The 27,963-nt window shown below is 30.9% G+C and overlaps 1 protein-coding gene across 2 annotated transcripts in view; it reads left to right on the forward strand.

The window, feature by feature from the left end:
* The window catches only part of Cyfip (Cytoplasmic FMR1-interacting protein Sra-1), a 203,359-nt gene that overhangs the window by 66,079 nt on the left and 109,317 nt on the right, over positions 1 to 27,963 (forward strand). For both annotated transcript variants that reach the window (XM_076454172.1, XM_076454181.1), the window contains exons 10-14: positions 1,951 to 2,028; positions 8,738 to 8,785; positions 12,590 to 12,756; positions 15,927 to 16,074; positions 22,284 to 22,437. In XM_076454172.1, coding sequence (XP_076310287.1) covers positions 1,951 to 2,028; positions 8,738 to 8,785; positions 12,590 to 12,756; positions 15,927 to 16,074; positions 22,284 to 22,437 — 595 coding nt within the window. The remainder of the gene's footprint in view (positions 1 to 1,950; positions 2,029 to 8,737; positions 8,786 to 12,589; positions 12,757 to 15,926; positions 16,075 to 22,283; positions 22,438 to 27,963) is intronic.

A 27,963-nucleotide genomic window follows, 5' to 3' on the forward strand; every position in this document is an offset into this window, starting at 1 on the left:
AAATAAAGGTATTTATCATGGAAAAACTGACACTCTACTAGTGTTCATTCCACTATCTGTGGGATATTTTTATGAGAGGAGAAGAATGTGGTAGTTTGAGTTGTTAAAAAGTGTCTTACTAGGTAGCACTAGTGGTGTAACCCTTTAGCTAAGTTGGTAGAACATTTTCTGGCATATGAGAGTTTTCAAGTTCGAATTCATGTTGTAGTCTGTTGTTGAAAACTTTTATCTTTTTGTTTATCTTTTGTAATGTTAAACTTATAACAGTATACATCTATTTGTAATTAAATTTTATTGTTTTATTGCCCATTGAATCATGTTTAACTACAGTTCGTGCTATTATAAGTTGTAAATTGCTTGGTGAACATGAAACTTGTTACACTATACGATTACATTACATGACTTATTTTGAGCTGCTTATGTATGCTCCTTGTGAAATATTATTATCATTATTGTGTTATTTTACCTAATCTAACCTTAACTAACCTAAAGATCTTATTTATATTTTAATTACTTTTATAATAATAAATATAGAATAAACATTAAAAACAAGAAATAAAGTACTTGCCCAATCTTTTTCTTTCTGTCAATTGTTGATGAGAGTTAACCCTACAATATTATGCAATTAGTAGTAATTCAAAGTAATGTTTATTTAATTAAATAATGCACCAAAGAACTGACTAATGAAATGCAAAAAAAACAGAATTTTCCTTAACTCTCAGTTTTTCTGGCTTTTTAACAATACAACAAGAGTCCTCACAAATTCATCCATGCTTGTCATTATCTTTTCCATGGGAATAAAGCTTGTACTGCAAGTGAAGTTGACAATTCTCTGTTTAAAACAAAATGTAATTGGATAAGTCATTTGATAGATAAACACCTTAACTTTCTGTTGGTTATAGATATAATATAGAATTAAATGTAAGGGAGAACTGTTAAATCCTAAAAGAGAGGATTTGGCATGAGGGGTCTGATTTTAAATTCAACAGCTTTGTTTGGTTTGTCTGAGCAATATTGATTTTACAGTGAGTGATTTATTTAATTTCATAGTTTTTTGTGTGGTAGTGGATGAAAATGTCACATGATTCACTAGGGGAAATTCAGGATTTTTTAAAAATATTGCCTTATAAAATTAGAACTTAAATTTTTATACTATTAAAAGATAGGTTATTAGCTAAAATGTTATGCTGTATCAGTTGGTATAACATAAACAAAACGAAGAGTAATAATTTTTTGAATATAAGACTAAAAATGTGTTTAATACACTTACTGTAAAGGATACACACAAGATGAAAATGTTAATATACTGAATAATAATGGGTAATTAATTGTGATTTTACAGTGAGTGATTTATTTAATTTCATAGTTTTTTGTGTGGTAGTGGATGAAAATGTCACATGATTCACTAGGGGAAATTCAGGATTTTAAAAATATTGCCTTATAAAATTAGAACTTAAATTTTTATACTATTAAAGATAGGTTATTAGCTAAAATGTTATGCTGTATCAGTTGGTATAACATAAACAAAACGAAGAGTAATAATTTTTTGAATATAAGACTAAAAATGTGTTTAATACACTTACTGTAAAGGATACACACAAGATGAAAATGTTAATATACTGAATAATAATGGGTAATTAATTGTGATGGTGTTTAAAATGTGTTTAATACACTTACTGTAAAGGATACACACAAGATGAAAATGTTAATATACTGAATAATAATGGGTAATTAATTGTGATGGTGTCACCTTTTATCCAAACACTAATCGTATTTTAATAAGAAGGTATTAAAGGAATATTCATTAAGACCAAACAAACTAATCAAAAGTTGGTACATACTTCTGTTTAGGTTTACAACTATTATTATTATCAGTTGTTCAAAACATTAGTTATTTAATTAAATTTTTGTTTCATTTGTGTAAAAATGTTTTGATATGCAATTTTACAGTACTCTTGGAAGTTGATGCATCCAACTGATCATCATCAGAATAAAGAATGTCCTTATGAGGCTGAAGAATACGAGAGAGTAAGTTGTAAACAAAATTTATCAGTTATTTTAAAAAAATGTTCTGCCCATTCTGAAATGTAGGTTATTTGCTAAGAAATTATTTTTGTGAAAATACAATTAACCAAGTCTCATTCCTTTCCTGTTTTTTTGTTTAAGTTTATTATAACAGACCTTCATTTGTATCAAATGCTATAAGGCCATAAAAGGATTGGAACAACTATTACAAAGGAGAGGTTTAAATACCAGTGTGTAGAACATATTATAAACTATTTACATTGGTGTAAAGTGAATAAAATGTTGGAAGAAGTAATTTATGGTTTTGTGAGAAACTAGGTAGAAGTAACTGTTGCAGAGAATAACGATGGAATTTAGTGAGAAGTTTACAGAACTTAAGAATAAACCAGAGATCTGTGATTTTTTTTATAGTTAAACATTCATTTTGTTTCTGAAAATGTTGTTATATTTATTAGAAAATTATCAATTTTCTTCTCTGGCAAATCACCAGGTAGGCATTATTCATCTGTGTGTGAGATGAGTCAGATTGTAAGTTATGATGATATACACACAGAGAAAAAGTGGACCGTATGGAGGTTGTTATGGAAGTGGTGGAGGAGGAGTTGGTGGTGGTGGCAGTTATGGCAGATTTAGAAGGTTTTGAGTTCAGAGAACAAGAGTTATATTTAACATTTAATTAAACAGCTTTATTTTAAGCTTATGTGAAGAAACCTCATGTTGAAATATGGTTCACCTGAACTATTAATATTATTCAAGCTTTAATTTCTTAATTTGAAAAGAACATATTTAATAAATTTTCAGTCTTCACTTCTTTATATAACACAACACTATTTTGCTCCAAATTGCATATTTTATATTTTTCTTCTATCTCTATGCAGCCTATGTATCTGATGGATGTACAAGCTTAAATGAAACTTTAAAGCCTCTTACATTTTTTGTGTATTGAGATATATGCAGCAAAGTGAAACTGACTTGTCATACACCTGCTAAACACATCCTGTCTTTTGAAAAATTGAAATAATTTACCAGAATTACTTAGTTAGAAAACCACTTAAATTACACTAGATTTAGAACATTTTTATGTGTGGCATTATTTTGTATGATGTTGAATTAAGGAAAATTGTTAGTGAAAGGACACTATTGTTCCAAAAAGGAAAAAGTAGGCCTAGTGAATGTCAGACATTTTCTTATGAGAACAAAATTCTACAGATGTACAAAATGACTCGTTTTTCATTTGTTATAAAAGTAACCCAAATTTAAAAATTAGAAACGTCTAAGCTAGAAAAGAAAATATAAATGAAAAACTTTAAACAAATTACTTATGTTATTGTGATCATTGTACTGCATGATTGTTTAATTCAACCTAGATTCTCTTAACTTGATAATTTGTTTATGCAAAGCTATGCAGTAAATATGTATTGCTGTACTCTAAGAATGTCTAAGTGCAACTGTAAAGAAATGAAACCAAATGAAAATTAGGACAGTACAAATATTGTGTAACTGTATTATAACATGTAGTCCATCTAGAAATGAAAACTAATTTATATTGTGTTTTTTTAGGTTATGTGTTGATTGGAAGGTTTATCAAATTGGCTGAGCACATACTTGGTTAATGTTAAGGTAGATATTCATTTAGTGAGTTTTATAGGTTATACAAATGAAATATATAATGTTTAGGGACTAAAAGTGATCTGGTGGTCCATCACGAATGTTCAATCCTCTAAGCCAAATGAAAACTACTAAATAAATAAATGAAAAAAAATATTAAAGGGAGCCCTTATCATTCATATATATCTATCAAGCCTTTTTTTAAACTCATTAAAACTTACTGCCTCTGAAGGCAACCCATTCTGTAGGCCAACTACCCTATTTGAAAAATAAAATGTTCTTAGCTGAAAATGATTTTTACCTTGCATAAATCTGTATTTGGCCCCTAGTTCTATAATTCTTGCTTTTAATTATGAAAAATGTTGATGCATCAACATTATTAATTCCTTTTACAATCTTAAACATTTCAATTGGACCTCTTCTCTTAATTTTTCAAGAGAAAATAATGATAAGGATCTTGATCTCTCTTCACGTGACAACCCTTCAATCCCAGATACCCTTTTAGTAACCCTTCTCTGAATACTTTGTAGCAGTTCTGTGTCTTTCCTAAGATAAAGAGCACAAAACTGAACATAATATTTTAAATGTGGCCTAACCAATGACTTGTACAATGAAATTATAACCTCTTCAGACTTGTATTCAACATTTCTGAAGATACAACCAAAAATCCTATTTGCCCTACTATTAGCAACAGCACACTGGTTGGATGGCTTAAGAGAATGATCAACCATTACACCAAGATTTTTTCTCATGGCACTGTAATGGTTATCACAATCAAAATCATACATGTGATTCAATGTGTAACCCACATGCAGTATCTTGTATTTATAATAATTAAAACCTACCTACCATTTATTTGCCCAATTCACTAAATTATCTAAATCCTTTTGTAAAGCAGCAGCTTCCTCTTTGCAGCCAACAACACCCAAAACCTTTACCATTAACAAATTTAACTAATTTATTGACCATTACTTCACCCATGTCATTACTGTAAGTAAAAAAGATCAATGATTCTACAACTGAGTTCTAAGGCTTGTAATGTTAATCCAGTTTGACTGAACTCCATTTATAACAATACTCAGTTTTCTTCCATCAAGCTACTTTCTATCCAATTGGTCAACTTACACCCCACCTGTAGAGAAGTTTTTATAAACTTTTTATGTAGCACTTTGTCAAATGATTTATGAAAATCCAGATACACCAAATTTACACCTTTACTCTCATCTACATATACAGTAAGATTTTCAAAGCATGTCAGAAGACCTGTATGACAAGTAATTTTTTTAGTGAAACAATGTTGATTGTCTGACAAAATTCTAAACTTTGTTGAATGACTTTGAAAAGTATATTTTATTGAACTTTCCAAACCTTTTCCCATAACTGATGCAAGACTAATAGGCCTTATAGTTACTAGGATAACTTTTGTTACCTCCTTTGAAGAGAGTAGTTACATTAGCTAATTTCAAGTCTTTTCTTGTCCAATATTCAACTCATAATCTTATAATAATTGTTGTGGCAGAAAGTTCTTGTAACTTTGTGAAGTATCTAGAAACAATAATATATTTTAAATACAATGACTAGGGAGAACTGAGTCAGTTGTTTTCCAGTTGGTAGAAACAATAATATATTTTAAATACAATGACTAGGGAGAACTGAGTCAGTTGTTTTCCAGTTGGTAGAGTGCCTGTAAGTCAGTTTAGTTCAGTGGGGTATTCAGTTTTGGTGAATTATTTGGTTGAGTGTTATCTTTTCATTAGCTATAGTACCATTAGTAAGGCATTTTCAGTTGAACATCATTTGTAAATTTAGAGCTACAAGGTACAACAGCATACATGTGAGAACAGCTTATAGAAATATCGAGAAAGAAATAAAATAACTTATCAATATATGGATTGGACTTGGTCTTTTTTTTTTCATAATTTTAAAAGAACCAGCAAAATAAAAGAAAAACATTATGATAATATAAATTGGTTACTTCCATGCTTACATACAAGACTACATATGTGCAAAATATGTTGATAATGAGATGTCACTGGCATGTTTTTAGTATTTAAATATCGGGGTGTAGACATGATTAATATTTAAGGTAGCAGTTAAGAACAAGGATCATCCAAACTTTTAAGGAAGAATATTATAGTAACAGGTGATTATGTAACAGAATCATAAGTAATTAAGACTAGTTCCCAAGCAAATGTTCACAAGCCTCTGTGATGTGTAAAGAGTAGCAGTCAATATTAAATGCTTCTGCCACTATAAAAGTCTGTCTGCTTAAATACTTGTAATAAATGGAGGGAAAAAGAGGATTGGATGGGCTACTAACATGCAAAGACATTAGACTAAGTCATAGTAAATGAATTCCTTTTACAGTGATCAAGATTTGATTCTTTAATCCCATTGAGCAAAAATTGTTACAGAAATGGTGATAAGAAAATTAATGACTTGTTTTAAAATTGCATATCTAAGATGACAGGCAAACTTAAGCATGTTTTCTGTGAAAACTAGGTACAGCAGCTACTTGAGATGATACATTTGGTGAATTGAGTTTCACTCTTTTGTTCTGCTGGTAGAATTATAATCTGGAGAAAATTTCATAAGGATCTTAATCCTATCTGTGTTACAACAATGTAAGTTGCATGAAATAATGAGAAAAATGTATAATGATCATTCTTGTGGCAGTTTTTTTTACTGTTTGAGTCATTTCTGCCTTTTGAATGCACTTGTTTAAAATTGCTTTGAAGAACATGAAAACAACCTTAGTAATAATTTTTGTTCAGCACAAAACTGGAGATGCATATTCCAGGTTGTTATAGAAATGAAAGATGGACTCAACATGATATTAAGTGAGGATTTAAATAAAGAGGCTAGTTAATTTGGGATATAGCAGTGAAAGATTTTGAGAATCATATTCTACCATTTGACCAACAAATGTTTATCTGTTTAACCTTTTGTGACAGGTTACGAGTCAAAGTGCATGTTATCGCATTTGTTGACTTGCATTCAAAATTTTATTGAAATACTATTTTATGATTTATGTCAAAGTTTTGAATCAAATTGTAGATTGTAACTCAAATATTAATATTCAAGTTAATTTCTTAATTTGAAACTAAATATTGAAAGAATCAACCTAAATATAGATTTTAGTGATTCAAGTGGTATCTTGAATGCAAAACTAGTTAAAATTAGATGTTTGCGATATCAAAATACAAAGCTAATAGTTTTATACAAATTAGGAACTCAAATTACCTAATCTTTTTATTTTGCTGAGCTATGGGTTATCTATTGAAACAAACAGTGGCCCCATTCACCTATAAATACACTTAATACAATATATGACGTGAATAACCAATCAATAGATTAGAATGTCCCCCTAGTGATTTTCTCAGCTATTTTAATTTGTGAAAAGGCTACCACATTCTCTCAGTCCAAAATTTCAAGGAGGTAAGTTGTTCCTTTAGTCTGTTTGAAGTTTTGTACTTTTTCAGAGCTAAATACAGTTTAATTACTAAGCTTAACAAATTAGTGGAATTCATTGGTATTAGTGTAGTTATTTATGATTTTTTGGTTATTCAACTGTATATACAAAAACCCAAAAATAAATATTTTGTTTCATATTCTTCATGTATGAAATTTTACAAAGTTTAGCGACATGTTAAGCAGCAACAGAGTTCAATGGTTGTAGCTAGAAGAGATAATTTTCTTTGTCATTTATTGTTCTGTATTTTAAGAAAAATGTTTCATAACTTATTTCCAAAAAGTAATAATCTATATACATGTACAGTAACATTTAAATTATTATACATTATATAATACAAAATACGATTTCACTGAAACACAACCAAAATTGAGTCAGTTTTATGTTATTGGATACATTAACATGAGTGCACATGCACCACATTAATTTATATTAGCTAGGCATGACTAGAAGGTCAATGTAATATTAAAAAAATAAATAAATGTAATGTTATGAGACTTAAGCTATTTAGAGTGAACATTTATATTTTTGTGTTATGATATATAATCATTCTAGCATGAAACAAACCTAACATGTTTGGTTTCTAATATTTTTTTTATGATGGTTATAAGGTCGGTCAGTTGACAGACTGCCCCATATAGGGTATGGAAAATGACAATATATAAAGTTTTACTAAAAGCAAACATATGAAATATATTTAGGATGTTTTAAAAATTACACTAATAATATTTTAACTTTTTGGGACAAAGAATAGTTTTCCAATTGTAACAAAAAATAACTATGCACTCATACCAGTAATGAAACACTATTTACACAAACAAATCTTTAGTAAAAATATTTATTAAAAGATCTAATTTTTTTGTGTACAAAAATAAATAAACCATGCTAAGTTTTGTGAAGGTATACATACAGTATCAAACATTGTAGGGTAAATATTTAATGTATCCAAATGTGTATGTGAACTTGTATATTATAGAGCTCCTTGCAAAGGGTTAATACACAGTTGCTGAAATCTAATAGAAAGTGAATATGCTATTATAAAAATCTTCATTACATTAAATTTTAAATTACTGTATTTTTAAGGAATAATAAATTTAAGTAATTGAGCCCATTAGTATATCCTTTTATTGGAGGGATGGGGGTTATAGGTGCATGTAAGCAGTTTAATATGGTTATCAATTGCAATTATTGACAAAATTGTTTTTTCTTTCCTCTACAAAAAATTGCTAGAGTTCAATTTTTAAATACTGTCGAAAATATCCATTTGCTAGCATATCCTTTACTTATTTGAGTGTTCTGAAATTTGCTATGTAAATTGTACTGAAGGGTTTTAACTTTGCTTGGAGGAACTATATATATTATATTTTTTGTGTATTTTTTCTTGAGAATAAACATACATCATAACAACCTTGAATTTACTGATTTGTTTTATTTATTATAACTTTGATCATCTGCAAAACCTAATTCTGCATTTTAAATTTGTTAGCAGGAAGTCAAAAAGTTTGATACTTAATATTACATAAAGTGGGCATGAATAAAGAATAAGAGTGATGTGCTTAATGTGATGTTATTTATGTTGAAAATTATATGCTTTAACAAAAATGTCACCTTGCTAATTTATATCTATTTTAGGCAACTCGATACAACTACAACAATGAAGAAAAATTTGGATTGATTGAGGTGGGTTCAAGTACCATTGTAGAGCCTATTGTGTTACAGTTTGTAGTTTTCTAAGCTGAAATTGATGTGGCAGTGAACTTTTAGTCTCTAGTATAGTGTAATTTACACTCAATGTTTTTTTTGTAAGAATTAAAGTTGTACTCTTAATAACTGTTTGAAGAAACTAACAACAGCTTCAGTCATAAAATGTTAGTTTTGTTAAGTAATTCATACTTCCAGAAGAACTTTATTTCATGGGGTAATCTTTTGTATTGAATGGATTATTTGGTATATAGTTGCCACTTAGAGTATTAGTCACTATAATTGGTATTATTACAGTAAAATAGTAATTTTGAAAGGATAACTCACCTTGCCCCCCCAACAAATATTGTTTCACTTGCCCATTTCATTATGAGATTTGCTTGTCAGTAGCCTTGCACTAATTCCCATTTTAATATGTTTAATATGAATTTGTCAATGCATAATGACACCATTACACAAAGATTGCTCTCTAATAAAGAGGAGGTAACATAACCTCCATGCACAGGAACCCTAACTGGGTATGTGCACTTATGATAACTTAATTTTTTTTTCTCAACATTACAGTGAACAGTTATGCTCAAGTTTCTCATAAGTTCAATGTGTATTTGTTAGTGAAACTTTGATTTTAATTTTACATTGACTTTTGTTTCAAAAGCATTTATTATTATTATTATTATTATTATTTTAAATTATCAACTGATGATAACTTCTACTCAACCCTGTTTCTGTGATAATGTTAAACACATAGCCCTTCTTTCTACTATGGCTTCTGGAGGCTTGTTGACTATTGGGGATATTGTGGCCTTTGCTCAGTGTCTTGTAGATTGTCACAAGCTTACTAGCTCTCTTACTCCCATTTCTTCATCAAACTTCCTTTCTCCTCAGTCATGAATGTCCAATTGAAAATTAATAATTTAACCTGATTTATTTTGGGCAGTGCCTTATCATTCATTGAATTAATCTTCCAGCCTCTTTCTGAATTTAATTTTCAGGTATACTCATTCCTTATTTTGCATGTGTTCTTTAATACTTCTGTTATTCACTTCATGACTTCAGTTTTTGAAATTTGTGATGACAAGAAACCCACTTGAAGTAAAAATGTACTGTAAAGATGGCTAGTATGAATATTAAAACTTCAATTAAAATAAAATACAGAACAACATTTTGACCTTAGGTCATCTTTAGATTACAAAGAGAGTCTGTGAGAATACAGTTCTTGGGATTGCTTTGCCTTTCTACCTTTTGTGTTATTGGAGTTTATGTTTTCCTTTCTCTAACAGCTTATTTGCATTCAAATGTCTCATGTTTCTCATAATATTGTACTGACTCAGTGACATTCTTGCATAAATTTCTGAATTTTCTGTCTTTAGTATGTATGTGGCCTGCTTAGGGGTAAAGCCCTTTGTCTTCTGTTTTACTCTTTTATTCCTTATATTTTGTAATGTTGTCTTTATCTTTCTCATCTCTTCATTTTTTTAATTTTTTCTGAGACACTTCATCTTGCTCCAGAGGGGTTTTCTGTGAAGGTTCATTCCCTTCTCTTTGTCAGCTGAGCCTGTTTCACCACTTCTGCTCTCTTCATCCTTACTTAGTTTAACCTATCATTAAGTAATTCAAATTACTTTATTATCATGATGTATGAGTAAACAAATGTAGTATTTGTCAGATCTGTTGCCTGTTGGGTCAGATTCTACTATTATGAAACTATCTTCTTGTTTCATTCTAAGTGCTTGAAAGTGGCAGTCTTTTATCATTGATTAATCTCTCACTTCTATTTTTCTGACTGTTCTCCAACCTTTCTGCCCTTTGTAATTGGCTGTTCAACAATGATTTGCCAATCTTTGCCATTGATACTTATCAGATGGGATTGTACTTATGCTTCACTTTTCCTAATACCACAGGGATTTTTCTTCCTCTTTCCTTTTTCACTAACCTCCTCACATAAATCCCATGCCTTAACTCTATTCACCCAGGTATATTTTACTGCACCTGAAACAAAATTTTAGTATCTTCCATTAAAAAAAAATTATTAAAGTACTTTTTGCTTATGTTATGCCATTTAGAATAGCATAAAATAATGCCATTCTATGTGTACAAAATAATTTTAATCTTACTGTTTTTTAATGTATAATACAATAATTTTTCTAATTGTTACTACAAGGCAACTATTTTCAATTACAGTTCAAAGTGTGCATGTCACAACTCTTTACATTTAAAATTTAAATTACTTTATTATCATGATGTATGAGTAAACATGGCATTAAAACACAGTCAATAAATCAGATTTTAATACTGTATAAATTTTAATCTGTTAATTTCATAAGCAGATATTTGAAAGAATCCTTAAGATCTTCCATCTTTTCTTATTCATCACACCTACTTGAAGTATGGAGTTTAGCATAAAATACTAATTACAATATAATTGTACTTAGGCAAAGCATTATTTTTATGATTTCAATCTTATTTATTTATGATGCCATAAAGTAGAAAATTAGACCTACCTACTATTCCCACCTGTTACATATTCTCTTTCACAAATTTACACTGGATCTCTCTGACCTTTAAAACTATTATTCATAATGAATTGAAAGTGGAAGTTTAAATCTATCAAAGGTTGTATTGTGTTATGTTGTTTAATGTAAGAGTATTGTCTGTTTCACTCTCATCTCACACCTTATCCCTATGAACATATGAACAAGCTCAGCTGAATTTTGAATCTCTCTTATTCCATAGTTAGAAAGCTAGAAGATTTATGATAGCTAAAGGACGTTGTCTGTTTTGTTGTTGTGTATCTTTGGGTGCATTATTTAGTTAAATAAAAAAAATGTATAGTGTAGTAATACCAGCACTTAAAAAACAAGTTGGATTTAATTTCATTGACAGTTGATGCCAACAAAAAGACAACTTGAATAATTACTGTATATTTTTTTCATCTGTATTTTTATTTATTATTATAAAAGGAACTAAAATGCAAAAATTAGGTAAGGGTAGATTAGGTAAGAATAAGACAAAATGAGATAATTTTCATGATGTAAGATTGCAAGTGGTTTGTGAATTACATAATTTGATAGGGTAATGCATGTTACACGTTTACTGAGTGATTTACAATTTGCATGGTGGGATTCTTAATTAGACAGTTCAAAGGGAAATGCTACAAATACAATTTAAATTAAAGCAGGTATACACTGCTATGATGTTTATGCTATTTAGAATAAACAAAAATAGTTTCCTGTCACAATTTGAAGTCATTCAAAAAGGAAAAAAATGGTAATTTAAATTTTGCAAACTCTTTCTTAACCTGGAGATGACATAAGAAGGTTGAAACATTGTTATATTTTAAAGTTTTAATACCTGCATCAGCCATCTTTAAAATGTTTTTTTATTTATTTATTTATATAGTACATGTGAGACATTACAGACAAAATATCTTCATTAATTATTTGAAGATGAGCCTTTAAAGGAGTGCTCTTTTTCTTCTGTTCATTTTGTAGTAACTATGTATATGAGAGAACTTCAAAACTTATTATACTTTTTGACTATTTGACAAAAATACACTGTTTAATAAAGTATTTTTAAAATCCTAATTAACTGTTGCCCTTTCTATACAAAGAGGTAAGAGTGTTAAGAAGTTTAGGTGAAGGGAACCAGTTTAGTTTCATCCTATTATATTTGTTCTTTAATTGTTATTTCTAAATTTTATTAGTGTTGTAGCTAGAATTTGGTTTCTTGGCTAGTTGTTTACTTTTATTTGTTTGTTATTACAGAATTTTTTATTTTTCTCAGGTCATTGCTATGATTAAAGGTCTTCAAGTTTTGATGAGTCGTATGGAAACTGTATTTACAGATGCCATTCGTCGACATATTTATGCTGAACTTCAAGACTTTATCCAATTGACCTTGAGAGAACCCCTTCGTAAAGCAATAAAGAATAAAAAAGATCTGATTAGAAGGTACAGAATAAGTTCTTAAAGTATTTTTTCCACATCTGGCCTCTTGAATTTGTTTTTATGAAAGCTTTAGTCTGATGGGGAAAGAGGTTAATAATCGTATAAAATGTTAATGTTCAAATAAAGTTTAATTTCATAGTAGAAAGGATGGACCAAGAATGACAGCTTTAATTTGGTGGTTATTTTTAAGTAATTTTAATGTTTTTCATTCTGTTGGGTTATTAGCAACAATTACATTTATAGCTTTCACTCACGGTTTAATCCAGTTTTCAAACTTAAACATGTAATTTTTGTAAGTTTGATTCCATAATTTGCCATTTTTTTAGTAAACAGTTTGGGTTAAAGCAGGAGGGTTAAACTATGACCAAAGTGAAGACATATTTGATTTTTATTTTGACATTGAGTAGAAAACGTTCTTCAAGAAACTTGAATGTTATCAAAATGCTGTTAATCTTGGCTCATGGTTAGTCATAGATAGAAAGGAAGTTTTCAGTCAACAAAGACATCTTGCTTGACATTATATGTAAGTAATGCCTTACTTCATACAGAAGAATAAATGATGGGTTGAAAGAAGTAGAACATGAGTTGAATGACAACCTATCACAAAAAAGGTGTTAGATGCACAAGGAAGTGCAGATTTGAGGTACCAGCTATGTTTGGAAAGGGAAAAGAAGCTACCTACTTGTAAAAGTAATGAGCTGACTTATTTGGAGACAACAAGCAAAAGTTGCAGTCAAGTGTAAAATATGTTACAAAAAATTGGAAATAGAATTTTTTGTAAAATCAAATGCTTTTAGAAATAGTTTAAGAAGAGACCAAGCAAACATCAGATGGAAGAACTTGAGAAGCTTGAGGAGAAATTGCTGTGTTTATATTTGAAAAAAAAATGAAGTACAATATTGTAAGTCAGTATAAACATATTTCTCATTTTTATTAGATGTTCTAAATTCAAGTAATTGAATTTTAATATAATGATGTTAAATCCTGCTTATAGTCACATACCACAGCTGGTTAAAAGTTTCTTGATTGATTTTTAGTGGCTAGTGTATGGTTTCATGTTGTAGTCTTTCTTTTGAACAAGCAATTGGAAAGAGGGAGATCATAGTCCATCTAATACAGCATGTAAAGTTAAAATATGGAGTTAGAATGGTGACTAGATCAAGTGTAACATGATTTTCATGTTAAGGTTCAAAATACCTTTTTCATCTTATTGTTCTCATATTTCACTTACATGATTTCTAAACCCTCTGAGATGAATATGATTTTTATCAATAAAACTTCATGTATCACTTGCTATTTTCTGTGCCTTTATACATACTTGATAGATTTGGCAAACCTTGTAATCACCAGAAAAAATAAAGAAATTTAAATTATCCTTTTTTTTAAATTTTGCAAGGTTGTCCAACCTTGTAAAATTATGTTTTATTCACTTCATCTCTTTTCAAAACAGGTCACAGGTCAAAAGCCAGGTCATCATGTTTTATTGAGCTATTATTCTATAATCTGTGGCCTTTCTAGAATGAAAAATACAATTATATTGATTTCCTAATTTTATGTGGTGGTTATGAGATTGGTGAAATTGACTGAACCCATAAGAGATATTTGTTAGTAAAGATAACAGATGAAATATAAATTTTTTTCTTAAGAAACATTTGATAAAAGTACCTGGACATCATAAATTTTTGCATGTGAAATTTGATAATTTTTTGTATAAAAGTATTTTTAATATTAAAATGAAAATAACTTTGCATATCAAATAGGCAACAAAATAAAAAACCTTAAGTCTTAGTTTAAAAAATATCATATTTGTATATGAAAGTCTTTAATGTTTACTGATAATCTGCCAAATTTCATGAACATATGCTAATTAATTTAAAAGTAATAGAATGAAAACTATAACAAGCACAAAATGGTTTCAAGTTTGGTCCCAGGGATCCAAGCCTCAACTGATAGTTAACTTATAGTTGGTTTTTGACCCTCTCAGACTATGGCAATAACTATTTGTTAGGACAGAAGATTTTATGTGAACTACTGATCTGCCAGTTACAAGCATACTAAATTTGAATTGCACAACCATAGCCTGTTTTGGTGTGTTATATCATTGATCATGAATATTTTTTCTATTTTAATTTAAAATTATGTGTAATAAGTTATTAATTTTTTTGATTGAGTTGCTTTTATAATAATAAAGAAACACATAAATAATTAATTTAGTACTTAAATTTGAAATCTTCAGAATTTTTGTATTATTATGGTCAAAGATGTTGTCAAAACATAAACCTAATTCAATGTAATGATAATATGGTTTGAGAAATTAAAAAAAAAATAAATTATCCAATTTCATTGCACATCAGAAGATTTTAAAACTTGTAATTTACCTAGGTTTGTAATTAAATGGAAATGGCTTAAAATAATTTCCATACCTGGTTAAGTAGAACTACAGCAGCAGCATAGAAAGAACATGATAAAAGTATGTTCATACCTCAAAGCTTGTATACCTTATAACTGTCAGTTAAGTGAAATCTTCATCTTTTATTGATTACACAAGTAATACAGTAGAAATTATCACAGAGAACTTATGGCAGTTTTGAAAACAGGATACTCTGTGGGATGTATATCATGTGTCATTCACTTTATTGCTTATATCTCTTTAAAATAAAAACTTGTTCACAACAAATTGGTATCTTAATTCAGGGATACAAAGAATTAAAATGACAAATTTCATGAACAGTTAGAATGTCTTACAGGAATAGCATAAAATGTAGAAATGAGAAGTTTGGACTGAAGTGTCCTATGACACAAAAAAGTTCAGAATATATTTGTGTAGCTACTTTTAAATTAAAAAAAATTAAAGCTTCATATAATGTTAAAATGTGAACTATAAATTTTTAATACCAGTATAAATTCATACTAAATTAATCCAATAAATTTTGAATGTAATTCTATAAACTGTCATGACAATGCACACTTAATTTATCTGTAGTGAAAGAGTTAAATGTAGACTGGCTTGTAGATAAAGATATAAAATCGTATATTGGATATATATATATATATATGATGACTAACTTAAAATAAACTGTGTTCAATTTTTAAGAATTGTGACAAAACAATTTTAATACCTGTGTCTTCTGCACACAAATTTTGTTTCATGTTGATATTTTCTTTATTTTAAGCATCATCTTGTCAGTAAGGGAGACCTGTGCCGACTGGGCACGAGGAGTTGAACCACCTGATGATCCAGCTCTGAAAGGAAAGAAAGACCCAGAAAATGGATTTGATATTAAAGTACCAAGAAGAAATGTTGGACCATCAAGCACTCAGGTTTGGATATTAACTTCTTATTAGAAAAAAAAAGTGATAGTTTTATATTTTGTCAGTATATTTTATTTAATTGAATTGTGTTAGCATTTTGTGAGTGTCTTTTGTACTATTCTTTTGCAAAATTGCTGCTTAATACATTTTCACCATTCTTTTGTGCTACTGAAATCTAATCAAACAGATCTCAAGTGTGAAAAAAAGGTGCAGCAGAAAAAGATTCAACATATCATTTAAGGGAATGAAATAAAGTTGACAACCAAACTGGTAGCCACACCTATAGCACTGATAAAAATTTAACACCAAATATTCGTTTATTAATTCACCAGGCTACATTTGTGGTTAACCTGGGGCGTGGTGGTGGGTAGAACAAAATGCATGGCCTAAGTAATTAATGGATGAATATTTAATTTTAAAATTCTTGTCAATGCTGTAAGTGTAGCTAATACTTTAGCCAACAGTTTTTATTTCACTCCTTTAAGTTGCATCCTCTTTCCTCTTTCAGGTTGCACCTTTTTTCACACCTAAGGTGTTTCTGATTGTTTGTTTGGTAGTATGCATTAACAAACCACAGCAAGTAAGAAAACAACACTCAATAACAACCAACGTTAGCTTTAAATTTACGACCCTATTATTTGAAACAGACATATATTTTACAGATTCAACAAGATTCTGTAAGATATACAGTGGTAGTTTTCCGCTCTAAAACAGTGTTATAATTTCCTTTATGGTACCACCATAAAAACTAGATTAGTAGTTTATCATCACCTGCATGCACTTGGTACAGCCATATCTAGTAGTTATTTACACTAATTACTTAAGCTAGTATGATGTGATGCTAAACATTCTTTAATGCAGTGGTTCCCAACTTTTTTAGGCCCCACACCCCTAAAAATTTTTAACATGTTCTTGCACCCCTTACTGTAATTATTTATTTAAGAATAAAGGTGAAGGTGGCCAAAACAAATTTTTATAATTAGTTTTTAATGACATATATAAACAAAAACGAAACATTTGGAAAAGAAAAAATATTACAACAAACTAAAAGTTGCATAAACCTTACATGGCCTACAAAAAAAAATGCATGGAATGAAATTTTTTTGAATTTGAAATGTTCAAATGTTCATAAGCCAATTTAAATATAATGACTCTTTTGTTCCTGTTTATTTCTTACGAGTGTTTCAAAATGTGGCACTTTGTTGCTGATAGCAATCTGCTAGTCTGCCTGTGCACCCAAGCGATTTCTAGATTTTGTCTTGATTGACAAAAGGGCACTAAATCCAAACTTGCATAAGTATGTTGTCGCAAATGGGATGAGCACATTTAGTGCTTTTTCACAAAGTCTTGGAAACATGTCCATTGATGAATACCAATATTGTTCCTAAGTTTTTCTTTCAAACTGCATTTCAAGAACTTGATTTGTGTGCAGTTCAATAAGATCTTCCTTCAGTTCTTCATCATCCAACATATTATCCAAATTGAAGGAGTATGGATTCTTAATCCATTCTTCAGAAGTTTCCAGTTCTCCTCCAAAATATCCATCAAATGACTTTGATAGTATTTCCAAATGATCCACAATTTCTTCACATACACATGGAATTAGGGACTCATCCTCACCTACCATGTCTTCGAGTGATTGAAAATTTGAAAGATTCCCTCTTTTAACTCGTCGAAACCAAAAATGTAACATTTCTTTGAAAGTATTTAACTTTTTGCAGCATTTCAATATGTTTATGTTTTTCTCTTGAAGAGATACACTCAGGTCATTCATACGAGTGAAAATATCACTCAAATAGTCTAGCATTTGGTTGAACTCTTGTGATTCTATTTCTTCGGGCAGATCATAGTCACATTCCTTCAGAAAAGTTTTGACTTCTCGCAGTTCAAAGAAGTGTGTTAAAGCTCTCCCACATAACAGCCAGCAGACTTCTGTGTGGAAAAGCAAAACTGAATGCTCACTTCTAAAATCTTCACAAAGCAACTTGAAGAGGCAGTGGTTCAGAGTGCAAATGTAGTATGTAAAGTAATTGTCTGGTGAAGCACATCCACTGAAATTATATGACAGCTTAAATTACACAGTCTAAGCTATAAAAAATGGAAAATTGCTAAATTGTTATTGCTGTTAATAACACACAGTGTGTCCTGCAAGTTGTTTTGGCCACATGACTGAGTGTGTATCTTGATATCTTTGGTCAAAAACAAATAACTTTGTGAAAGAGAATCAAGAAAACAACCCAGTCAACAACATCAGCTCTTGATCTTTGTTCTCTAACTTCAGTTCTTCCAGTAAATTGTATTACAGTCACTGATCCTTTCAAACTGGATACTGTATGCTAGTGCAATATCCTCTATTGCAGAATAGAAATTTTGTATTATGGAGGACAAAGATATGAAGCAACTAGCACAAAGCAAATTCAGTAATTTTCTCAATCGTGCGTTTATATTAAAACTACGTAGAAACCAACTTAATAAAAAAATTGACAAATTCCTTTATAACTAAAGCAGCAGGTATAAAGCATTTGATATGCCTGTATGTCATAAAAAATGAAGGAAAATGTGAAAACTAGTAAATAAAATTTACTATAAAGAATTATTCCTTAACAAAAACATCCCGATAAAATGTTTCCAAAATTTCGAAGCTAAGGATTCATACAAACATCACATTAAAATAAGATGATATTCTCAAAATCCACCTAAAATATAGAAAGTTTTTATGAAGTGGTAGACCATTTCTTCTAGTAGTCAAAGTTCACATGGGTCAAAGAAATGGGGAAAAGTAAGTATATTTTGTGTCTTGTGTTTCTGGTTCAAGAAACATCAAGGAATTTCATTTTATAGATAAAGGCCAGGAAAAGCTGTTAAATTTACTTTGATTCATTGATACTTCTAGGACATAAATGGCAATAAACTGAATTATCATTAGTGTTAAAAAACTGAAGTTAGGTTAATTTGGGTACATTTAGCATGTTAGTATGCCTATTTTATGTTTAAATGTTAATTTGTTTATGTAGGTCTTTTTATTTACTTTGAAATATGTCTGCCCAGGCATTATTTACTGAGCATGTCATGAGATTTAGGGGCTTACATTCAAAATTTTATTAAACTTATTTTCCTTATGTTATACCAATTAATATAGTATAAAATTGTAGCTAATAATTCATATTTTAATAGTATCTAAGTGTTAAGTTTGAATTTTATAAGGCAATATTTTAAAAACAATCTTGCACTTCCCTTAGTGTGAGAAAGGTGATACATTTTCTTCAGGCAGTCTATCTTTATTTTATTCATCACCTCTCTAGTATGTACAAACATTAGCATAAATTGTTCACTGTAAAATCATCATTGCTCAGACAAACCATAATTTTTATAGCTTCAATTTTGGTTTAGTTCAAATAGAAAACCAGTACCCTATTGTCACATCCACCTGTTACATCCTGTTTTTCAGGATTTATGAAAATTCTCTCTGATTTTTTGTACATGAAGATTTATAATGTTTACTGAAAGTATGACAAATTTTGTGAAGATGTACACATTATATTAAAAGTTAGTAGTATCAAATATATAAAGACTTTGAGTAAAGAGGTCATGTGGTCAGTCAAACTGACTGAACCCATGTGGAAAGAGTTAATTGTTATTGAGTATGAAGGCAGTTACACTGTGTAAACAGTAGTTAGATTACCACTTGATTAGAGTATAAGGGCTCTGAATCACTGACCCTTGTGCATTTATCAATAGCATACAGCAGGCTGAGGGATTAATTGAAGTCACAAGAGGACTGCCCATGGTTAACTTATCACATCCGTATAAGTCAACCCCACTATATTATTGTGCTACTATTGCTCTGCAGTAATTTTGATCCAAATTTCTCACCAAGCCATTCCTAGATTCTGCCACTGGTAAACTGGCTAGAAAGACACTTGACAAGAATATTTTGTTTAAACACCAGATTTTTGGTAATTGTATTATTATCATGTGTAGCAGAACATGCTATTAATTTTAATCGCTGTATGTAATAGAATGAGACCAAATTAATTTGTTTTCTATGTAACTTGGATCTAGCAGGGCCAGGTGGTTGAAGTGCTTAACTTGTAACCTGAGGGTCGTGGATTCAATTCTCTGTCACACCAAATGTCCTCAACCTTTTAGCCATGGAAGTATGATAATGTGACAGTCCCACTATTCATTGGTAAAAGAGTAAACCAGGAGTTGGCAGTGGGTGGTGACGACTTGTTACCTTTATGTTAGTTTTAGACTACTAAGTTAAGGAAGGCTAGCAAAGATAACTGTTATGTGGCTTTGCAAGAAACTCAAACAATCAGTGTGTGGTGTGGTGCTAATTCCAATACCTTGGGTATATTATGTGATATTAAGCACCTGTTAATTACTGTTCAGTGTATAAAGGTCAGTAATTAATAAGTTTTACTATAGACTGGAAATATGATAAATTCTTAAAATCAAAAGTAAGAAAGGTGTTTAAAATGTTTGATAAAAACTTTATTTGATCAACACTTATGTTAAAATACTACTAAACAAACATCCAAATACTAAATAAACAAACGCAAATTAAAGAAGCCTTACTTGTACAACAACTCAAGCTCAAAATAAATCAATACAAAGGAACACCTTTATACCTATATTAATAAATATATCCAACATTTAAGCACGCCCTCTACATTCCTGCACTCAATTACACAACTACTTTCAGACATGTGGTCAGCTACTGGTCAGTAACCCTTTCTTTCTTTGTGAACCTGATAATGACTGAAGAACATTGAAACGTTGTTCACTCTTTTGTTAGTGCTTTCTCTACCTATACCAGCTGTTTTCAAATATATAAAATACTATTTGTTTTATTAGTTTTATTCTGATATTATCAGAAGAAAAGACATGAGAAGCAGTTAGAAAAGGGTTTAACTTGCTGTGATCTTAAATGAGTATTTCTTTTCAAAACTGTGCATCAGTAAATAATTATTTAATTTGTAGCATATAATTTATGTTGATTCTCTATCATTAAAAACATTTTTAGTGTTAGATTTATTTAAAACTATTGTTTTATGCTGTTATACTGTATGATTTGTTTTGACAGCAGGCTCAGCAAGTAAAGAAACTTGCATTGTTTTATTATGTACAGGGTGGCCCGTAAGTCCCTACCCATCCATATATCTTATGTATCCAGTGTATCTGTGTGCTGTCCCTTATTCTCACTGCATAATATTATGCAATGCTATGTTCTGCAAGACATTTTCCTCAACATAGCAGGGGGTTATTGTTCCAAATGCTGCAGTAACAGCTGCCTTCAACTCATCATTAGTATTATAACGTTTATATTAACATATGGATGGGTAGGGACTTATGGGCCACCCTGTATATAATCTTCATGTTCATTTAAGAAAACATGACATAAAAGTAAACAGTGTCTATGATAACAAAACAAAAAGTAATGCAGTAGTATTAACATACAACTAGCCAAGTTGCCAGAGTATTCAACAAATATGATCTTATTCTTATTTTTGTATTGTTTGGATATTTGAATAAAAAACACATCAACATTTTTATATGACAAACCTTTAATCAATTATGTAAGCACCATTTTATTCAATGACCTTTTGCCATCCATCAGGCAGCTTGCTAATCCCATTGTTGTAGAAGTTCTCATTTATTTTCATAGAAGATCTTTAACACATGCATTTTGAGTTCCTCCAGATTTTTTAATGGTCTCCCATTAAGAGAGTTCTGTAGAGAGGAACAGATGGTAGTAATCTATCAGTGCAAGATCTGGCAAATATGATGGATGAATAATGTTTCAACAAACTACATTAACTTTTGACTTAAATTTGTTTTCATTCACTTGGTTAAAAGAATAGCATCAATTTTTTTTCTTTTTGTATATTCATTGTTGTTGTTACTATGAAGTTTGTGGTATTGAATATTTTTAATGTTTTAGCTTTATATGGAAATAATATATTTTGGTTTTTTACTTGTAATTTTAGTCTTTCTCATTCAAATTTCCAGTGGAAAGGAGGTTTTTCTGAAATAACAAAACATCAGTATTGTGAAATGTGAAAAACAAGAAATGAAAAAAAATTCTGGATATTTTAATTTACATAAAAGGAAAAAAAAAATTGTTTGTATGTGAAACCCTGGTGAAAACTACTAAAACTGATGTTAAAATAAGCATTGGGGCAACCTTTTAAAAAATATTTTTTTCTTGACAGTTGTATATGGTACGAACAATGCTGGAGAGTCTTATTGCTGACAAAAGTGGTGGAAAGAGGACACTGAGAAAAGATATTGATGGCCCTTATCTAGTTGCCATTGATAATTTCCACAAAGCTTCATTTTTTTGGAGCTATTTACTCAATTTCAGCCGTACGTATTGCAAAATTGATAGTTTCTCATTGTAACATCTTACTTTTAGGTTAAGTTTGTATTTTGAATTTTTAATGCTTCCTTGGAAATAATTTTGAAAGATGCAAAACAGTTGAATATTGGAGGTGAAGTGGTAATATGTGATATATAATTTTATAACTTATGTATTAATAGGTATACTGATATTTTTTATGAAATTTTATTTATAATTGCAAAAAAAAATTATTTCATACATCTATGATTTGAGTTCACTAAATAAATTAGGATATTAACTTCAGTACTTTTGGTCAAATTAAAATTATATATCAAATCTTGCTGTGCTGTTAAAATGATTGTAACTTAAAGATAACAGTACAACTTTGAAAAATTATGACCTTGTTATTCAATTAAAAGAGCTGGTGATTCCTGATGATTGGCTTGATGCCTACCATCTTATTTGTAGTTCAAAATTGGGGATCTCACCTAGTTGTTTAGTGGAAGTATACATATGGTCCATTCAGGTGGAAATTCAGTTCTTTAGAGCTAAAAATGAAAAATTTTTCATGCCTGTGTTATAAATTGAGAGAAATTGCAAAAACTTCAATAAGATTTAAATCAAATTACAAAGCCATTTTGAAGAGTTAGTAATGTTATTGAATTGCTTTCTATAAACATTTTAACAATCTTATAAGCTTTGTAGGTCTCAAAATTAACAATACAGTTTGAAGTACATTAAGTGATTATATGCTAATGTAGTAACTTTTTTACATTAAGTTACATGAAATTTAGTTTATTCCTCAATTGAGTTTCTGAATGCATGCACGTACTGTAAGATTTTTACTAGAATAAACCCAGAGTTGTGTAAAGGATGGCAGAATTTTAAATCACTAATACATTACTTGCACCTGATATTAGAGGTAGTATTTTACTTGCAGCAGAAAAGTGTAAGTTGCACTAACCTTACAACTGAAGCAAACTTGTTCTATATCTGAAATGCAAAATTTACCTATGGCTTTCACCTTTTTCTAATAACATAGCTGTTCTAAAAAAGGCGACCAGGAAACATCTTACTAAGTGTACCTAAAAACAAGGGGTAAAGACAACGCTTTTGTAAAAATAAAAGTTTAGATCATATAAAGAAGTATGGAAGTATTAGCTTTTGCTTTTAAACTAAATTTTACATAGTTCTGGATATTATACTGAAAAAGATCAGTGCAATAAAGAACAGCAAAAATTTAAGTTTATTAAATGTTATTTACTATACAATTAAATACATCTGTAAGTAAAGATAATAGAAGCTCAAACAGAAATCATAGCTGGTGGTAAGTAAGAAACATCCTAAGTAACCTTATAGGAATGTTATAATGTGATAGTAAATCCTGCTATTCATTGGTAAAAACAGTAGCTCAGTAGTTGGTGGTGGGTGGTGATGACTAGCGTATTATCTTTCTCATAGTCTTACACTGCTAAATTATGGACAGCTTTGCTCAAAATTCACAACAAACAAATGGTCACACTTATCTTACTTCTGTTTCCAGTAGCCCTATTAAAGAAATACAGCACTTTGTCTCATTTGTTATTTATTTGACATTATGGCTTTCATTCAACTTTGTGCATGAAAGTGATATAAAAATATTGTTTGCAAGAGGCTATGTTGAGTGAAACATCATGTAGAGTTGTGTACTTTAATGCAATTTTAACCACATGAAACAAAGCAGATAAGTGGCTGCTTGTATAGTAAAGTGACTCATAAAAAGGAGGATTTCATAAATTGCACATTACATGCAACAAATAGCACTAAATTTCTTGTTTACCCTCTTCATTCCTGAAACATGTTTGCTGCCAGCAGATCAGTCTTTACATCCCATCACTTTTGCGTGATTTCTGAACATGTACATCTCATGCTACTAGTCTCCATCAGTAGTATTGTGCCATCTATACTGGTACAGCTAGCTTCCTCTGCTATCCCCACTCAATCCTCACTTTCTCATTTGATACGAATTTGTTTAGGTATGTAATTAAACTTTCCAAGTATGACTACAATTTTTGCTTGCGAGTTTTAGCTGTTTATAGTGAAGTTCATTTATTAATTTATGTGCTTGAATTTCAGTTGTTTACACAATTTAACATAAAAATGATTTATTGTTTTTGAATATTATGCATTCTTTGTATGAATTAAATGTTTAATGTGGAGAACAAAGAAATTCCCATGACGAGACAACACACATGGCATGACTTCCCAAATTTATGTGCTGAGGGAGTTCAAGCCTCGGTATTCAGGGAGTTTGATTCTTATGTTTGTCCAGTAAATCTTTCTTTCTGCCTCATCATGTTTGAGGAAGATGACTACCCAGGCAAAGAAAATTTGTACTCTATTTTGTTTCAGCGGCACCTTCTACATCCAGTCAAGAGATTTTAACTCTCACTCTTTTTTTGCACTGGTTAATCAGGTTTGTCATATTTTGAGTATTTCCACTATGGCTACAGATTTCCCACCTTCCTTGTTGGGTGAACTTCCACCTTCAGCTTATCATATTTTCCCTTCTTCACATGATGTAAATGTTCTTTGTCAAGGACTTAATGACAAACTTCTTTTTTTGGAATCCCAGATTGATGTAGCCAGGTTATATTCTTTCTTGTCCTCTTGATTCCATACTTCCTGATACTAACTTTCCTCCAGGCATTCCCATCTTTACTCTCATTTTTCCTGCACCCATTTGACCAGAATCTAGCATTAGCAGTGACTCAATGAAGGTTCCCAGTTTTTGACCATGGGACGACAATTCATGATATATCTATAGGTTCTACAGGCTATATTGGATGGTTTCTGCCTTTGATTCCCCACTCCCATTTAAATTTCTGCAATTTTCTTTTCTACTCCTTAGGATCCTTGCTTTCTGTTCTTTTTCTGAAATTGTTCAAGATCTTCTGAACAAAAAAAAAACTATCAAGCAAATGTTACCTAATCAACTGGAATTTTATTTCTATCTCTTTACTGTCTCACAGAAGATGAGCAATTGAATGTCTTCACCCTTCACATTCTAGTTGCTTAAGTGTCATTTTCTTTAGTTCGTCCACTACCTTTCGGTCTCTCTGACTCCTTTTGTGTTCTCTTAAGTGGTTCACAATTTTGCTTGTCACCTTCATTCATTAGGTCTTCAAACTAACCACTACATGGATGACTGGCTCCTGCTTATCACTTTTCGTGCACAATCAAATATTCACACACAGTGACTTTTCCAAAAGGCAGTTATGAACTCTTAAGTTCCAAGCATGATGGAACTAAATCCTGGTCTGTGTTTTCAGATCCTGAATCTTCTAGATTCAAGATCATCACAACTTGGTCTTGGCTTATGTCCATAGCAATATGAATCTGATTTTCAATCATTTATCTTCTCCCAAGCAAGTTATTCCTGTAATGTGGTCCATTCATCCACAGATCTGTTGGTTGGTGCATTTTGTACTGGAAAAACTTCATATCGATGCCTTTGCCACCCACTGTTTCTTTCTTATTGTCCATCTTCTACATTCTTTTGTGGAATTGGGATCTTAATATGATCCTGTATGCTCTTTCTTGCTCTCTCTCTCTGAACCTATTTCTACATGTTTGTTGTACCATCTTTCCCTCAAGACCTATTTCCTTATTGTCAATTTCCTAATTGTACTCCCACTTCAATCTGGATAGATTTCTTCAACCATTTCACTGAGGTACTATGTTGCTCCTACTGCCTCCTTTTGGAGTTAGCATTCCCAACTGTTTATTCCCTGCAACTCTTCATTTATCATAATCTGTTACATGTTACTCTCACTAGTTGGGTTTGCCAACTCTTAAAGTTGTTGTGTTCAGAATTGGTCAGGGAAGGTCACTATCTCCACAGTGTCTTTTCACATCAACTTCATCTTGTTACTGTCTTTGGCTGCTCAATTTTCCTGTCTTTTGAAGGAGATATCTCAGATTGAAATGTGGACTATTTCTATTATTTTTGTTTCATGTTATATGCATGTGTTTGTTTCTCTCCTATAAAGATTTCATGCATATACCAGTTTGCTTTTGACTCGGGTAGATCTGATCACTTCCTTTGTTTTGTTTCCTTTTTAGTTTCCATAATTGAAACACCTTTATAGATTCCATCTTTTGGTAGTTGTTGCTTTGTCAGGTTTTCTTTATTTCAAACCCATACTAGTTTAGAGTAACTTTATAATGCCTGTTGTTGAAATGGGGTGGATGATTTGGCTCTTGTAGACTGCTTTAGAAATTTTCTAAACAACATCTGGTTACGTCACCTTCGGGATAGGACCACCACTGCGACGTCTACTGCCTCAACCATACCAGGGCTGCATAAGATTTTTGATCAGACTGTACGCAACCATCGACGAGATTCTTAGGCCCCATGTGCAACCCATCAGGGTGAACATCAACAACGTTTTTCAACATGACAACACCCGTCCTCACACAGCACGACTCACCACTGTTTTCTTGAGACACCGCAACATCAACATTCTTCCCTGGCCCTCCAGATCACCAGATTTAAACCCCATCGAACATCTTTGGGACGACTTGGACCGACATCTGTGACGGCGACAACCTCAACCGCAGACTTTACCTCAGCTTGCAACAGCTTTGCAGGCTGAGTGAACAGCCATTCCACAGGATGTGATTCGTCACCTCATCACTTCCATGGGCAGGAGATGCCAAGCAGTTATTGATACTCACGGGGGGCACGCTCATTATTGACGTTGAGTGACGTTAAACTTCACCTAGTGAGCTTGGACTTCGCCTTTGCAGACTTTGGATGTTCAGCAGTGAATGTGCAAAGTTTCACACGTCATACAGAACTACCCGGAATAAACTTGTTAACAATTTGTCTCATATTTTGCCTTTTGCGTTTCTTTTTTTGAAGAGTATATATGCATTTTGCCCATTTTGTGTTACTTTCCTATTTCCTGGTCAAAGAACATAACTGTTCCAGAAGTAGTGCAGAACCTGTCTGGTGTGTTTAATTTTCATCTTGCAGGTCACCTGATCATTCTCAGTGATTACTTTCTGCTTGGTTTGATAATTGTATATCTAAATTGGCCCTCCAACTTTGCAGTGTGGAATTTTAGATTTGTGTGACAGCAGCAAAGATTGTTTTGGAAGTTATTTTAATACACTGAAAATTTATTTCTGATAGGTACTTACCTCATTTCAAACATTTCCCACCATTCATCCTCACTACTTGTGTATTTATCTTCATACCTGCCAATTCTTGAAAGTGAGTATTGTGTAGAAATATCAGTATACATGGCATAATACTATTTATCGAGGGTAGTAACATCATGTGTACATCTTCAGAAGTAACAGGAACTGATGGGTTATAAGGACTGCTCTGATGGTGGTAAAAATTTGTTTTAGCAATTCACAGGGGGCACACAAGGATTGAAGGAGCTTTGTGTGAGGAGAGCTAAAAATAGTGAAATACATTTTCATTGTGAGAAAATATTAATTTCAATATTTGGCAGCTGTTTTTTGATAATTTTTGTGGATATTTTGAAACCTTTGGACCA

This window comes from Tachypleus tridentatus, chromosome 1 (genome assembly GCF_004210375.1).
Source record: "Tachypleus tridentatus isolate NWPU-2018 chromosome 1, ASM421037v1, whole genome shotgun sequence".
Lineage (NCBI taxonomy): Eukaryota > Metazoa > Arthropoda > Merostomata > Xiphosura > Limulidae > Tachypleus > Tachypleus tridentatus.